The sequence below is a fragment of the Otolemur garnettii genome, unplaced genomic scaffold, assembly GCF_000181295.1.
Source record: "Otolemur garnettii isolate 467f Iridium unplaced genomic scaffold, OtoGar3 scaffold00171, whole genome shotgun sequence".
Taxonomy (NCBI): Eukaryota; Metazoa; Chordata; class Mammalia; order Primates; family Galagidae; genus Otolemur; species Otolemur garnettii.
In genome coordinates, this window is record NW_003852566.1 from 418,359 (window position 1) to 434,866 (window position 16,508).

At 43.2% G+C, this 16,508-nt stretch overlaps 1 protein-coding gene across 1 annotated transcript; it reads right to left on the bottom strand.

Moving 5' to 3' along the window:
* Positions 1-5,477: 5,477 nt before the first annotated feature.
* On the bottom strand, positions 5,478-6,428 carry LOC100960524 (olfactory receptor 56-like). The gene has a single exon (XM_003800204.1). It carries the CDS (start codon positions 6,426-6,428, stop codon positions 5,478-5,480), a length of 951 nt encoding a protein of 316 aa, XP_003800252.1.
* Between the last annotated feature and the right edge of the window lie 10,080 nt (positions 6,429-16,508).

A 16,508-nucleotide genomic window follows, 5' to 3' on the forward strand; every position in this document is an offset into this window, starting at 1 on the left:
GACTTTCACTTGCTTCTCTATACAATTTTGAATTCTTTGTCCCACTTTTCTACAAAAGTAATTTCATCTTGAATGAACTATACTTCTGAGTGTTGATTTGACTTATGTTTTAGATTATTGTATGTTTTCAGGCTCCTTTTGAAGGGTAGATTTGAATTTTTCATTTTATTGTCATCATTTTCTTGTCTCTCTCACACATGCCCTCCTACAAAAATGTGTGCCCACCCCCATGCTCAGCTCAGTGGGTTGTGGCTCCTTCTTTCCAGCCCTTTGGGTGCCATATCCTGAAGGAAGATTTAAAGTGAGAATTGATTTGCTGCCCACATGGCACTGGCACCAGGGCAGAGCCAAGTGACTGGTCACACCTCCCTAGGCCTGCAGGGGGGCTCCAGTAGCACTTGGCAGCAGCTGTTTAGTTTCTTTTGAGGGTTCAGGTGTGAAGCCCCACTCAGCTTCCTACCCCCTCCTACCCTATTTTTCCTGGAACCATTGGTTCCCTCTGTCCTGCAGGAACCAAACCTTTGCCCAATCTGGACATGGCCATCCCAGGCCTCCACAAGCCCAGTGAGCAGGACTCCAGCCCTGCTCACTGTTTGACATTCTCTGCTGTCTCTATCCCACACATTTTCTGGCCTTATATTTGAAAGCTGTGTCTTCCTGGATTTCTCTGTTTACATATTAGCCATTGTCTCCATATGTGTTGAGGGGAGAGGATTATAATCATGAGCACATTGCACCATCCTGACCCAAAGTCACATGTCCTGTCTTTCAAAAAATCCTCATCCACCTCACCCCACTCCAGCTCTGGGCATTTGTACTCTTCCCTCTCTACCAGGGCCAAACATCAAGACTGGTTGCCACCATCCCCTGGATATCTCCCTGGATTCCTCTCTGTCTAGGTTGGCTGTGGCCCAGAGACATTCAGGACAGTGAGAGATGCAAAGGGAAGGAACTCAGCTTCACCCAATGCTCCCTCCATATCACTGAAGCCACGATGGAAAGAACCCTTTTGGCACAGGGCTGAGAAATATCTAAATATATTCACAATTAAATGTGGTTTTCTATGCAAAACACAAACCTTAATTGTCAAGGTCTTGCAGAAGCACCACTCTGGTATAGGATGTGACTGCAGTGATGCTATGTCTAAGAGGGCCACTTCTGATTAACTAAGAGAGGCCCATTCCAAATGCAGTGTTGAGTGATGAGAGATACACCAGCACAAGCAGGCTCATTTGGATAGGTTCTTAAGCAAAACTCTCTTGGATTTTCAAGTGCAGGGTGAACCTGGAACTGTGTCGTGCTGACCAGCCTGAATTGCAGCCCTCTCCAAGCCCCCTGGGAGCCTACTGTACACACACTTGGGGATCCTGTAGCTTATATCCCCTCCATGTTACATCTTCCTGTACCTCATAATCCTAGCTTCATAGAAGCACCCACTAATGCTCTAGAAAACAGCTAAGAAGATGCAAGTAGCCTCCCTTAATCACCATTTGGCTTTCTGCTGCTTCAGTTACCTGCAGTCAGCCACAGTCTGAAAATATTGAAGGGAAAAGTCTTAAATTGTAAACTGTGTGTGTTCTGAACAGCACACATCAGTCTTTTGTCCAGGGTACCAGGGCACCACACTGTCTCTGCTCCCTTCCTGCTAGTCACCAGGTAGTTGTCTCAGTCATCAGATCAATTGTCACAGTACCACAGTACTTGTGTTCAAGTAGCTCTATGTTGTAATAATGACCCTAAAGTGCAAAAGTAGTAATGCTGTCAATTCAAATCTACCAAAGAGAAGCCATAATGTGCCTCCTTTAAGTGAAAAGGTGAACATTTATCATTAAGTATGTAAGTATAGGAAGAATATAGTTTTGGGGTTTTTTTGTTTGTTTGTTTTTGTTTTTTTGCAGTTTTTGGCCAGGGCTGGGTTTGAACCTGCCACCTCTGGCATATGGGGCTGGTGCCCTACTCCTTTGAGACACAGGTGCCACCAAGAATATAGTATTTATATCAGGGTCAATACTACCTGCAGTTTCAGGCATCCAGTAAGGGTCTTGGAATGTGTCCCCCTTAATAAGGGGGGACAACTATAATGTATATAAGCTTGATATGAAGTTCATACCCATAAAATTTGTCTCTGTCAAATATCAGGTCTGACAATTAAGTTCATGAACTGCCTTGAAACCATGCTACATAACTCATTGCTGAATATTACCACGGTCACCCTCAAAGAACTCCCCCGGGAAGCTGTGCACCAAAGCCAACACCTCGTCCACCCTTCAAAGCAATTTGGGAACTCTTTTTCTGGGATGGCCATCAAAGTTGTTGTCATTTTACACTTAATGGCCTGAATGTCATCAAAATGTCTTCCTTTCGATATTTCCTTTATCTTCAGGTAAAGAAAAAAGTCATTGGGGTAGAGGTCAGGTAACTAGGGAAGGTGTTCCAATACAGTTATTCATTTGCTGGCTAAAAACTCCCTCACAGACAGGGCTGTGTGAGCTGGTGCATTGTCATGATCTAAGAGCCATGAGTTGTTGGCCAAGACTTTTAGTCAAGATTTTCCTATTTCTCTATCAATATTTACTTGGTCAGCTATGCTTCTCACAGTCAACTAACAATTTTGATGCACATTTCAATGAAGTTTTGCAATGTTTTCATCAGTTCTGCTCATTACTGGCTGCTCTAGCCTCTCTTCATCAGTGACACCTGCCATCTTCTTTTTCTCATCTTTTTTAAAATTTCAGATTAATACAAGGGTATATACAATTATGTTACATTGTTTGCATTTATTAGGTAGCATCCCAGTTGTAGTTGAGTTCTTCACCTAGGAGATGTGTCATATACCCCTATATTGCACCCATTAGGTGGGAGTTTACCTAATCCCCTTCCCCCTTCTTCCTTTCCCTCTTTTTGAATTTAATTCTGTTTTTCTCTTATTTGGGGCTGTAGTTATTTGTCTGCTAGTTTCAATTAGTACTGAGGACATGGGGTGCTTGCTTTTTCATTCTTGAGATACTTTACTAAGGAGAATATTCTTCAACTCCATCTAAGTAAATACAAAAGATATAAAGTCTCTATCTTTTTAAGTCTGAATAGTATACCATAGTGTATATATATATATATGCCACAGTTTATTAATCCATGGGTTGATGGGCACTTGGGCTGTTTCCTCATCTTTGTGATTGTGAATTCAGCTGCTATAAATATCCATGTGCAAATGTCTTTCTGATAAAATGATGTGTTTTTTTTTTTTCTGGAAAATAGCTACTAAGAAAGCAACCTAGTAATGAGATTTCAGGATCAAATGGATGGTCTGCTTTTAGCTCTTTGAGGATTCTCCATACTTCTTTCCAAAAAGGCAGTGCTAGTTTGTAATACCACCAACAGTGTAGAGGTGTTTGCTTCTCTCCACACCCATGCCAGCATCTGCAGCTTTGGGACTTTGTGAGGTGAGCTATTCTCACAGGGGTTAGTACATTGCCATTTTCTTCATGGCATTATTCCTATGAACTTGAACTAACATGTTCCTGATTTCACTTCCACTCTTGAAAGGTTTAGCAAGAAATTTAATGGAGGTTTTGTTGTTGTTGTTGTTCTAAGTCAACCTCCCACATTCTCATGATTGCAGACAAAAATGTGCAAAAACAATAATGAACACTACTCAGCAAGACATCGCCATGCGGGGACACAAACACAGCTGTGACACACTGATATACCAAGGTTATGAAGCCTAACTGAGTTGGTTTTTCTCACAGAGCTGCCAATATTAGCACATGGTGGCAAGGTCACCTTACTTAATTGTCAGACCTTCCTATAGGAGAAAATTATCAGATTATCCTCACACTTCAGATTTTGCTAAGAATGAATAATCCTATCAAAGTTTTATCTTGGTCCATCTTTTTATTTTGTTTTTAAGCTTCCTCAAGTGGAAATATAGAAAAGTCAGGAGTAGTGAAAAGATTTTTGCTAGATCCCACCTAACTCCTCCCATATGTTTCTTCCTCCATTAAAGAAACTACCAGCTCCCCTACTCCACAGCTGAGCTACAGGACTGGAGGGGCACACAAGAGCTTAAGCACAACAGTCCTTCAACTGCAAAGCGTCCTCTCTGATCAGCTCTCTTCACAACTCAGTACTTCCCATCCTGGCCAAGGTTCAGCAGAAAGACAGATAAAAATCACAGCACCACAAAGCTTTCAGAACACAAAGCTCTCAGGATACTGAACTCCAAAAAGTAGGTTTCCCAGAGCTGCCTCTGGAGTCCTCACAGAGATGGAGGTTGGAGAGCGCATCTCAGGGACATCATGAGGTTAAGAGGTTAAGCACACAGTGTGAGGCTTTCCTCTGCTGTTTGGCATCCTTGGTGCACACTTCCCCCTCTCTCCTTTGCTCTGCTGGGAACCCCACCCCTACCCCCACCCCCGCCATGAGGCCCATTCATGGTTGCTCCCCCAGCCTATAGCCACCTTTTTTTCCAGTATAACAAAGACAGATTTTATTTAGGAAAAATAAAGAGAAAGTTTAGAGCACTTCCAAAGAGAATGGGAAGTGAGTTCATCTCATGAAGGAGAAAGGTGAGAGAGAGATGTATAGCCAACTTTTACCTAATCTCCTTCTCAACATCAAAGCTTTAGCTAAGGAGTATGTGTCTCCACCCAACAGCCTCTCACTGACACCGCCTCTCTGGACCTGCATCTCCATTTGCAATCTTGTCTTAAGCCTTTTGTAGATATCTCTCATGATGCCATTTCTGATCTGTCCCTGACAACAAAGCAATGGAGCTCTTTGTGTGGTGTGCTAATATCATACATTGAATGCACATATGTGGCCATATGTAGCAAACTCCAATTTAGCATTATTCCTGAATTTTTTCCCAGGTTAGGTTTTCTGGAAGCAGATTAAGACAAGCTTGCTCTCTCTCTCTCTCTCTCTCTCTCTCTCTCTCTTTTGAGACAGGCTTTCTCTGCAGGAGGTTTTGGAAAGTGCTCTCAGGATCGAAATCTTGGGGGGGGGCTGAATCAAAATTAGACACAGGGAGAGCTGCCTATGATGTCTCAGATGAGCCTAATAAGAGTTCTGGAAGCTAGGATGGCCCTCAGAGTCAAACTGAGGCAAGGCAGCTAGGCCTTTATACACTTCATCGATTAGTCCTGGGATTCAAGGGTTTCCACCTTCCCTACAAGAAAAGGGTATGGCCCTGAGCAAAATGGCTCTCCCCACACACGGGCAATTCCTAAGAGAGCTGTCACCCACAACTCTCCCTATGGCTGTGGAATGAAGGCTCCTTGCAACCCTGTAGTCTCAGCCTCCCTTCTGCATAGCCCACACTCTGCATGAACATGATGAATTAAACTGAGGTGTCAGTCTGACTAGAGAGCTTTTATTATTTTTGGTAGGACTCATTTGTTTGTCCTCCAAATTATGGTTGACTGATCCAGGTTCCCAGACTGCAGTGCCCATATATATCTTCAGGCACAGGCACAAGCCTAGCCCGATCCTCTGCCACAGGAACACCTGCTCAGGAGCTTCCTCAGAGCTCCCGCCACTACCTTGTTCCTCAGACTGTAGATGAGAGGGTTGAGCATTGGGGTGACCATGGTGTAGAAGGCCGAGACCATTTTGTCCTGCTGGGCAGAGTGGTAGGCCTGGGGTCGCATGTAGGTAACCATGGCAGCGCCGTAGAAGAGCGAGACCACTAGCATGTGCGAGGAGCAGGTGGCAAAGGCCTTCTGTCGGCCCTGTGCCGAGCGCATGCTCAGCACGGCGGCCAGGATGCGTAGGTAGGAGGCGGAGATGGCAGAAAAGGGCAGCAGCAGCATTAGCACGCAGCACACATAAATCATGGTTTCATACAGCGATGTGTCTGCGCAAGCCAACTTGAGCACGGCGGGGACCTCACAGAAGAAGTGGTCGATCTCCTGCGGGCCACAGTAGGGGAAGAGGAGGGTGAAGATGGCCTGGATCAGCCCATCCACCAGGCCGAAGAGCCAGGACCCCACAACCATGAGCCAGCACACGCGGCGGCTCATGACCGCCGAGTACCGCAGGGGGTCGCTGACGGCCACGTAGCGGTCGTAGGCCATGAAGGCCAGCAGGAAACACTCGTCCCCCAGCAGCGTCAGGAAGAAGAGGATCTGGAGCCCACAGCCAGTGAAGGAGATGGTGCCCCCGCCCCGAAGGACGTCTACGGCCATGCGCGGCGCCACGGTGCAGGCGAGCAGGAGGTCGGTGAGCGACAGCCAGCAGAGGAAGAAGTACATAGGGCTGTGCAGGCGTGCGTCCATGCTGATGAGCAGCACCAGGAGCCCGTTGCCACAGAGAGCCGCCGCGAACATGACCATGAGGGTGGAGAAGATGAGCAGATGCGGCGGCGAGTGGGCAAAGAGCCCCAGGAGCACGAAGTGGGAGATGAGCGTCTGGTTCCCCGACCAGGCCATGGTGCCTATCAGGAAGGGGGTGCAGAGGGCTGTGGTCTGGAAGCAGAAGGTTGACATTTAATGCCAGGTGTTGAGGATGGTGCAACTTGCCCCACCCGGAGTCACCCTTTTTGAATGTTACCCACAGTTTGTTGTGTATGATGCACACCTTTCCCCCCCAATTTTTGACGTACAAGTAAGGATGCACATTACACATGGGTAGTACTAATTCCATAACTATGTGAATGTTTTTAATTCTTTTATTTATGTTTATGCATTAAAAGTGTAACTCTAGAAAGCAATAAAGATATCCGTATGCAAAATAATACCCTGGAATATGGTAATCGGTTTCCTTGGACTTAACATGAACTTGCATTGTAGGTTAATGAAGACCAACCTATTTTTCTTCATACACTGTAGGCCAGAGCTAGCGATCTAGATGATATTTCTTAAAAAATTATTGTACAATCACTTGGAAAATGTGGAAACAATTATACACTGTAAGCTTTAAGCAAACAGTTACTAAATATGCTAAAGAGCATAGTAGTGAAGCTGCCTGGAGACACTGTGGACCTCCTTGGAAGAGTGTCTTCAGATTGTGGAGGTGATAAGAAACGCTTTTTGAGATATCAAGACAAAAGAAACAAGTGGGGAGGAGAGGCCAGCAAGGCGGCGCACACCTAATCCTAGCACTCTGGGAGGCTGAGGCTGGTGGATTGCCTGAACTTCTCAGTTTGAAACCAGCCTGAACCAGAGCCAGACCTTGGCTCTAAAAATAGCAGGACATTGTGGCAGGGATCTGTAGTCCCAGTTACTTGGGAGGAAAGAGAATCACTTGAGCCCAAAAGTTCGAGGTTGCTGTGAGCTATGACACTACAGCACTCTACTGAGGGTGACAAAGTGAGACTCTGTCTCAAAAAAAAATATATATATATGTATATGTATATGTATATGTATATATGAACAGACAACCGAGGGTCAGCAGATATCCAAAGGAAGTTTCCATACTCAAAGAATGAAAGGAAAACCAACAAAGCAATGTGTGTGAAAAAAAGGATCTTCAGGAAAACAGAAACATTTTTAAAAATTTATCATCAACATGAATGAGATAAAGAAGATTCTATAAACATAAAACAAGAAAAAGATGCTATAGAAAAAGGAGTATTTGGAGGGCAAAGACCCTTTTAAACACAAAAGATACCTTTGTGCAGTTCTATTATACTAGTATAGATGGATTCCTCTATACTTCGAGGAATTCATTTCACATATATATTTGCACATATGTGAAATGGACAAGATGATCTGGTGTAGATTCATTTATAGTAGAAAAAAGATTACAAACAACCTAAATATTTACCAATAGAGAAAAGGCTGAATGAATAGTGAAGGAATATATTGTGTGGAATTCTCTCCAAATTATATTTTTCAGTGAAAAAGACAAGCTACAGAAGAGTGTGTATAGTATAACTGCATATATACTACATATGTGTGTACACATACATGCATACATTTATATGCTATACCACATACTATATACTTGTATATCACAATTGTGTGTTACATATTATTAGGTTAATTATTTTACAAGTTACATAATGATAAATTATACTACAACATATAGCTTATATCATGTGATTTTATGCACTATTACACTTTACATATATATTTGTTTTTAAAAAGTGTATATATACATATATTCATATATCCATAAACAAAAATTTCTGGAATGAAATACAAGCAACTAGCAAAACTGCCTCACTAGAAAGAATGAAAAAAGTCCAACTGCTGATATCTGGAGTAGAAAAGAATCTGTGTGGGATATGTTTTTCTGCCTTTAGAATTTTCATCTTTCTGAGACAATAGCCTCATTATCATAAGTACTTGCAAGGTTGAAGTGATCCCCATGGAATTTGCATGGAAATTCACAAGTGAGAGCCCACAGTGCACACAGCACATTGTAGGTGTGTCAAAAGTATTTGTTAACAAATAGCCAAAAAGGTCTTGGACTTATCAGTTATTAAAATATGATATAAAGATACATTCACTAAAAGAGCCTGGTATTGATAAAGCCATAATCATATGCAATAGAACAGAATTAGTCCAGAAAATTTATAATCTAATTTAAACAATAGAATTCAAAATTGGTGAGAAAAGAAAAACTATTCAATAAATGGCTTGGGACACTTGCCTGCTTGTTTTAGGGGGAAAAAAAAAATCCCTGCCTCATCCCACACAAAAAATAAATTCGTGGCAGATTAAAGAAGTAAATGGAGAAACAGGAGAATATCTTATGACCTTGCAGTAGGAATGGTCTTAAATAAGGCATAAAGAATGCATAAAATATGTATTGTATGTTATATTTAATCTTACCATATATATGTAATATGTATTATAAAATACATAGATACTGGAAAACCTATTTATATCCAAAAATGTAAACAATACCCACAGATCGATAAGAAAAAAGAAAAGAAAAAGATAAAATAAGTAGCAATGCTCAGAAAAGAAAATTCAATAAACATAAAGATTGCTTCATGTCACTAATAGAGAAATTTAAATTAAAACTGATACAGCTTTTTACCCCTCAAGTAGAGCTTGGTCACATCAAAGGTGGGCAGACAAAACTATAAGAAATAAGTACATGTATAATACCAAAGGATACAGAGTACGATAACAGTGGACCCTCTAGAGAGGTTAGGATTAGGTAAGGATTGTAGTCAAAGAGAGATTCTAGCTTGATGTGTAGTGTTTCACTTTTTGACAAGAACCTGTTCACTTATTCCTTGATTTTAAGTGAAGATTGTCATGATATGTCTGTATGATCTTTTCTCTTTAAGCTTACTTTGTATCACAACATTTTTAAACACACAAAATAATTAACAATTAGGGAATATTTTAAGAAAAGAAGAAACAATAAATTCATATTTTTTAGAGAAAAGTAACATTGATTGGATACCATTCTCAGTGTCACCTCTGGGGTGTAACTGAGGGATCTCTATGTTGTCAAGTGCCTAGGAGCTCAACAAGAATCCGACCCTCACTGAGGAACAGGGCAGGTGTACGTGAGGTGCTAAAGAAAGAGAGCAAGGGATTGGAAAGGAGAGGAGGCCAGGTGTGGTGGCTCATGCCTATAACCTTTGGGAGGCTGAAGCGGGAGGCTTACTTAAGCCCAGGAGTTAAAGAATGCAGTGAACTATAATCCTGCCACTGCATCCAGCCTAGGTGACAGAGAAAGACCACATCTTGAAAAAATAAAAATAAAAGGTTTTTTAAATTATGTATTTAAAAGTAGAGGAATGAAGAGAAACATTAACAATAGGCAAGAAAAGGAGAGGAGAGAGAAAAGGAGTAATGGAAACCCGTCAAGGAAAAGGAGACAAGAGACAGTTGGAAAAATCAAAAGGGGAAAATATTAAAATATGAGGGATGTTTTTTGCTAGGAGATACACAAAATAATAAAGACACGATAAGAAGAAGGGCAGAGAGAGCAGGCTTCATGAGAGAGGAGAATGAAGATGCTGAGGGAGAAGGAAGAGGACAAGGGGGGACAAGGGGCGAGGAGGGGAGGTGTCTGAGTGAAGCAGCAGCCAGCTGGAGGGACGGGGCACTCCCATTACCGACTTTGGGGACACTGGAGGTGCTGTGAGAGCCAAGTCTCTGACGCTTCCCAGCCTTCTGGAAAGGGCTGTGGAGTACACTGGCTGCATTTGAACCCCTGCTGTTCTCCTACATGATTCCTGCCCCCTGCTTCTGGCCCCCAGTCTGCACAGGCTGCTGCTTCCAATATGAACAGAGACCACAGTCATTCCCTGACCCTTCCCACTTTCCTTCCCATTGGAATGGCCGGTGCATAAAATGTCCATGTTGAAAGCCTTGCCCCTTTCAGGTGGATATTCAGGTGCAAGGCCAAACTCAGCAGATTCAGACACCCTAGACTGCCCATTCAGCTCCAGCTTTCCTCTCCATCTTAGGACATCAGGGTCCACCCATTGTCCATCAGTGTGCCTCTACCAGCAGGACTCTGAGACAGTGTTCTCACCATCCCATCTGCCTAGAGTGCCTTCCCTAATACCCCAGTCATACAGCAGATGTCTACTAAACATTCCTATCCCCACTGTGCTGTGTGGGGATAGGGTGAACAAGTAAGTGTGGTCTCCATCCCAGGACACACACTCTCAAGACCCTGTCCTCCTGCTCCCCAAACCTTATGACTTCTCACCAAGACCCTCACTGAACTTCTCTCCTCTTTCTTACAAAATTTGGTGTCTGGACTCACTAAGTTGCTGATTAACCAGTTGTATTACCAGATTGAGATACAGAACATCAAAAGTTCCTAATACAGGGGTCTGTGAACCCTGAAATTATATGAAAATGTGGTGTTTATGTGCATGGTTCTGGACAGAAAGCCCATAGTTTTACTACATTCCTTTAAAAAGTGAAAAGACCCTGCCTGTTACAGCTAAAGTTATTTACCTTGTGGTGGTGTTGACATTTTCAAGAATGGAAACCCATTCCCCAACCATGTGTTGTTAATCATGGGCCACAAAGGCACTTAGTGTGTGTCTCTGTGTGTCCCATGTGCTCACACCCAAGAAGTAGCACTCGGAAGAGGTACCATGGGTGTAGTCTCCCTACCCTTAGGGGTCCAGGGAGGAAATTTTCATCTGCTCAGCAGAATCAGGAGAGACTTCCTGGAGTCTAGGAGATTATACCAGACCCTAAAGGAGAAGTGAAATATCAAAGTACAGCAGAAGAAAACTAGGTATTCTAGGCAGAACTTTGACTGCACAGTGTGGATGGGGAGGCAAGTCGGCCCATGGCTGAGCCGGGTCACCAGGGGAGCAGTGAAGGAGCCTGGTCCTGAATGCAGGCTAAGAGGTGAGGACCTTATGTCACTGGGCTGTGATCAAGAGCTAGGTTCTGACCAATCATTAGTCCTCTGACCTTGACAAGTGTTCATTGAGCCTTTCATTTCATCTGCAAAATTAGGACAAGAATAATCACCTCCCAGGTGGTTATGAAGATTAAATAAGTTAAAAAGCACCAGGCACATGCTTGGTTTGCACAAAAATAAGTCAGCAAATGGGAACCATTGTTGGTTGCCGTCAACTGAGTGGGCCTGAGACTGTTCACCAGAGACAGAGACTGGAAAAGGGCAGAGAGTACTAGGAAGCAGCTGTGATGGCCCAAGCAGGAGATGGCCACCAGCCACATGATCCTGAGCACCTTCCTGAGAAGGCCAGATTGTGTGTTCATCCCACACCCCCCACTGTCCCTGGGCAGCACCTGTGGCTCAGTGGGTAGGGCATTGGACCCATATTCCAAGGGTGGTGGGTTCAAACCTGGCCCCAGCCAAATTGCAACAAAAAAATAGCTGGGCATTGTGGTGGGCCCCTGTAGTCCCAGCTACTTGGCAGGCTGAGGCAAGAGAATCGCCTAAGCCCAGGAGTTGGAGGTTGCTGTGAGCTGTGTGAAGCCACAGCACTCTACCAAGGGCAATAGAGTGAGACTCTATCTCTATAAAAGAAAAAAAAAAAAAAGACCTGTCCCTGAGCATGTAGGCTTTGCAGAAATGGGAAGTGTTAAATAAACATATCCTGTGGAGATAGGGCAGACTAGCCCAGGATGCAGATTCTTGTACAAACACAATTTGGCTTTCTTTGTAATTGCTCAATTCCAATCCCTTGGGCCATAGTTCTAACCTCCCCTGGGAAACAGGGCAGAATGTAGGCCTTAGTAAAACACCATTTGGCTTCCAACTCCTTGCCCCATAGATCTAAACTTTCCTTTTGCTTCTGTAAACTGCTTTGGGTTAGGAATTCCAATCCCCTCCCCAACAGAAAGAGGGCTATAAAAACCCCCTACCTCTGTAACAAGAGGCTCTGAGAGTTTCTCAGGTATGAATCTATCTCTGTCAGCAGCCAATAAAGGACCCCATGGGGAGGGGAGGGATTAGTGGAGGGAGGGTAATTAGTGGCACCACACCTATGGTGCATCTTACAAGGGTACATGTGAGCTTTACTAGGTGTAGAGTATGAGTGTCTTAACACAATAACTAGGAAAATGCTGTGAAGGCTATGTTAACCAGTTTGATGGAAAATTTCAAATTGTGTGTGGAACCAGCACATTGTACCCCATGATTGCATTAATGCACACAGCTATGATTTAATTAAAAAATAATAATAACTTTGAAAAAAAAAAGGACCCCATACCTAATTTGAACTCAGTGTGCTGGTGTTTTCTCTATAATTCCACCTGCATTGGGTACAACATTCCTAACCAACAATCTGCAGTCCTAGTTTCATCATCTGTACAATTCGAGTAATAATTGAGTTGGAAATATTTCCTCATATGGTGCTGTGGGAATGAGGTAGAATATGACCTGTAAGAGCTCCTACATCGGTGCCAGATGCGCAGGAAATGTCCAGTACATCATGGCAGCTACTGTGATATCTACAGCCACTTATTAAGCTCTGGAAAGAGACAGGAGCCAGAGGAATGTAAGAGGAAAGGGATATTTTTTAAAAGCACATTGTGTGCAAAATTTATGAATTTGTGGCTTGAAAGGGAACTTGAACACTGTTTACTCTGACTCTTTTTTTTTTTTTTTTTTTGAGACGGAGCCTCAAGCTATCCCCCTGGGTAGAGTGCCGTGGCATCACGCTCACAGCAACCTCCAACTCCTGGGCTCAAGCGAGTCTCCTGCCTCAGCCTCCCAAGTAGCTGGGACTACAGGCGCCCGCCACAACGCCTGGCCATTTTTTGGTTGCAGCCATCGTTGTTTGGCGGGCCCGGGCTGGGGATTTGAACCTGCCACCTTAGGTGTATGTGCCGGCGCCTTAGCCACTTGAGCCACAGGCGCTGAGCCTACTCTGACTCTTTATCAGGTGCATTTGTTAGTTTTCAATAAATAATTTTAATCAATTGATCAAATGAATTAACAATCTTTGCTAATGAGGGAAGCCACATTCTAGTGTAACCTAAGCCCTGGGTACCCATTGAGATGCAAATTTCTCCTGACAAAGCCTTAGCAGGTAAAAACAAATACTTTCCCAAACCCTTCTGGTCAGACATTGCCAAAGCCCCAGGCTGTATACAGAAGAGACTTCTGCAGAAGCACACCTGGGAATTCTGTTACAGATCCCTGCTGAAGAAAGGAAAGAAGTCAGACCCACAAGACAACTTTCTCCAGAGAAAGAAAACTGCAAAGTGGAAGGGAAGGGAACCCACACAAACCAAGGCAAGTTCCTCCAAATAAGAGCAGAGCCCTGACTGTGTGCTTCTTCAGGAAGAAGGGGCATAAAAGAGAATACAAAAACAGAAAAATATTTATGAGGGGTGAGGGAGCAGCAAATGGAAACTTGTTTCCGGGAGTTAGAAATGTAGAGAGATGTGGTAGGTGGCGGAGTGGATTTCATCACCATCTTTCAGACAAAATCTGACAACCAGATACCACCAGGACAGCTAACACTCCCACTACCCTGAGGGGTCCAGATGTGTGCCATTCTTGGGTGATCAGCCATTATTCAACCCTCTCTAGACTCAAAAAGGCCAAATGGTGCCCACCTTCCTAAAACCTTCCTAGAGAAGTCACTTCCCCTTTCTGTGTCTCAATCTCCCCAACTATAAAATGACTAGGTTGGAAAGAGACAACCCCTCAGGTATTTTCTAGTTTCCTACCCACATAAATAAAGAATTGTTGAAAGAACCCAGTATTTTAGAACCCAAATATAACCACACAATAGTTTTCTACCTCAAGAGAAATAGTGAGCAACAGAACGGCAGGAACACCTGTGGGGTGAATAAACATTGTCAAGCATTTGACAACAGGGACAAGATACAAGACACAGAAGGGAAGAGAATTACCTGAAACCACAGAACCAAAGCCTCCAGGAAGGACCCGGGAGGCCAGGAGGACGGGGTCTCCACAGAGGCTGTGTGTCCTTTGTGAACAGACTCCACCACACTCAGGGCGGCCGCTCTGGTCAGTAGGTTAGGGATGCAAAACGGTCTCTCTCAATGCAGGGAAGCTGGTGCACCCATAATCTTTAAAGAAAATGGGCCTGACATGGAAAGAAGAGACCTAGAAAAGGAAAGAGAAGAGGATTCCTGGGAGGAAGAAAGGCTCCTGTGGTCCGAGCTGCTCTAGAATGCCCTCTACCCTGTGAAAATGGGAATTGGTTGAGGCCCTGGGAGCATCTCCTATCCACAGCAGGAAATGCCCCAAGTTTTCCATGAGAGCTGTGAAAAGGCTTTAAAGAAATGCCTTAAGATGGCTAAAACAGAAAGAAAAGAAAAGAAAATAGGTTCTGAGAGAAGGAACAACATAAAAACCTAGAAGAGTGAATTCCACTTTAAAACCCTGATGGAGTCAGTAGGAGTTAAGAAAAAGCCTTAATTACATATAGCACAGAAAGAACATCCCTACCTCATCCAAAAGGAAAGCAGGCTGAGAGTGGGCTGGGCCCAAAGAGGGGCTTCTCACCTGTGAGGAGCCCCTCACCGTGCCATGCCCCGCACTTGGCTGATTAGTCTTATTCCCTACCACCTTTCATTCCCACCGGCTGTTTTCCCCTTTGCCATCACTAAGGAAAGTTGCTTTTTTTCTCACAAATCCTAAGAGACCCCTCTTCTGCCACCTCTACACTCAGTTTCAGCAATTAAACCTCTAAGGGAAGAGAGCCTCCTGCAAACTTCTCTGCTCATCTCAGCTGCTCCAACAAACTCTCTCCCAGGGGAAGATGGAAAGGAAGGCTAGGGAGGATTTCTATGGGCCAATCTGCAAAGAATTGGCTTTCTCTATATTGCAAAAAGAAATTAGAAGTATTGGCTTTTCTCTGTGTTGTGATCCAGCTGGAGACAGCCAGGAAATATATGTAGGTGAAGTCAACAAAGCATCTTATTGCCTCTTCCACTTGCCTAGGCTACAAGAAAAGGCTTCCATTCCAGGGCACAATGACCCTTCTTAGTCAGAGCTCAATTCCACTGGCATTCAACACAGTCACTGGGAGATCAAGAATATAAGAACCACACTCTACTATAACTAAAATGTCATCTGTCCCTGGCATTAACTACCTCCTGTCCATTCTTTTGTCAGCTCATACCTAATGGGCTTCTCCCATACTAAAACATTTCCAAAAATAAAGGTAACGTAGCACAGACACTTGGGCTTGAAGTCAGACCTATCTGGGTAGGAATCTTATTTAGGCTGGAGACTTAACTGATCTGAGACCCAGTTTTCTCATCTGTAAAATGGGAATGATGTTGATCATCACAAAATCTTTGTTTTGAGAATTAAGTTAAATGGATAATCTAAAGTCATCTCCCCATGATAGGTCTTAAGGATGTAGTTATTAGTCTTGCTGATTTCCATTCTTTCCAAAGCCCCAAAGTGAGATAAAAAATGTATTTTTTTATAATACCTTAGGAAAAAAGTTTGCAAAACAACTGCAACGTACAAAGAAATCAAAAGAAATAAATGTTGAGGAGGGGGAAGAATATGATTTACAGTATTATACTATTCAAAATATCCCATTTTCAACAAAAATTGCATAGTATGAAAACAAATAAAGTGTGGCCTATTCACAGAAGAAATCACCAGAAACTGTCCCTGTGGAAGTACAGACATTAGAATTACTAGATAGAGACTTTAAATCAACTGACTTAACTGTTAAAGAGCTAAAGAAAACCATAGATATCTTCTCAGACCATCATGGAATAAAAGTTGGACTCAGTAACAACAGGAATTTGCAGTCTCATACAAAAACATGGAAGCTAAATAACCTTATGCTTAATGATAGATGGGTCAAAGACGAGATCAAGAAGGAAATTACCAAATTTTTTTTGGATGCAATATCCATTAAAGCTCCATTGTCATATTTTAAAGATCTTGAGAAAATAATACTTCATTTTATATGGAATCTGAAAAAAACTTGAATAGCCAAGACATTACTCAGGAATAAAAACAAAGCAGGAGGAATCACGCTACCAGACCTCAGATTATACTATAAATCCATGGTGATCAAAACAGCATGGTACTGGCACAAAAATAGAGAGGTAGATGTATGGAACAGAATAGAGAACCAAGGGATGAATCCAGCT

Bases quoted from the DNA above. Each gene is read 5' to 3' on its own strand.
- LOC100960524 (XM_003800204.1), bottom strand. From the start codon at position 6,428: ATGGCCTGGTCGGGGAACCAGACGCTCATCTCCCACTTCGTGCTCCTG.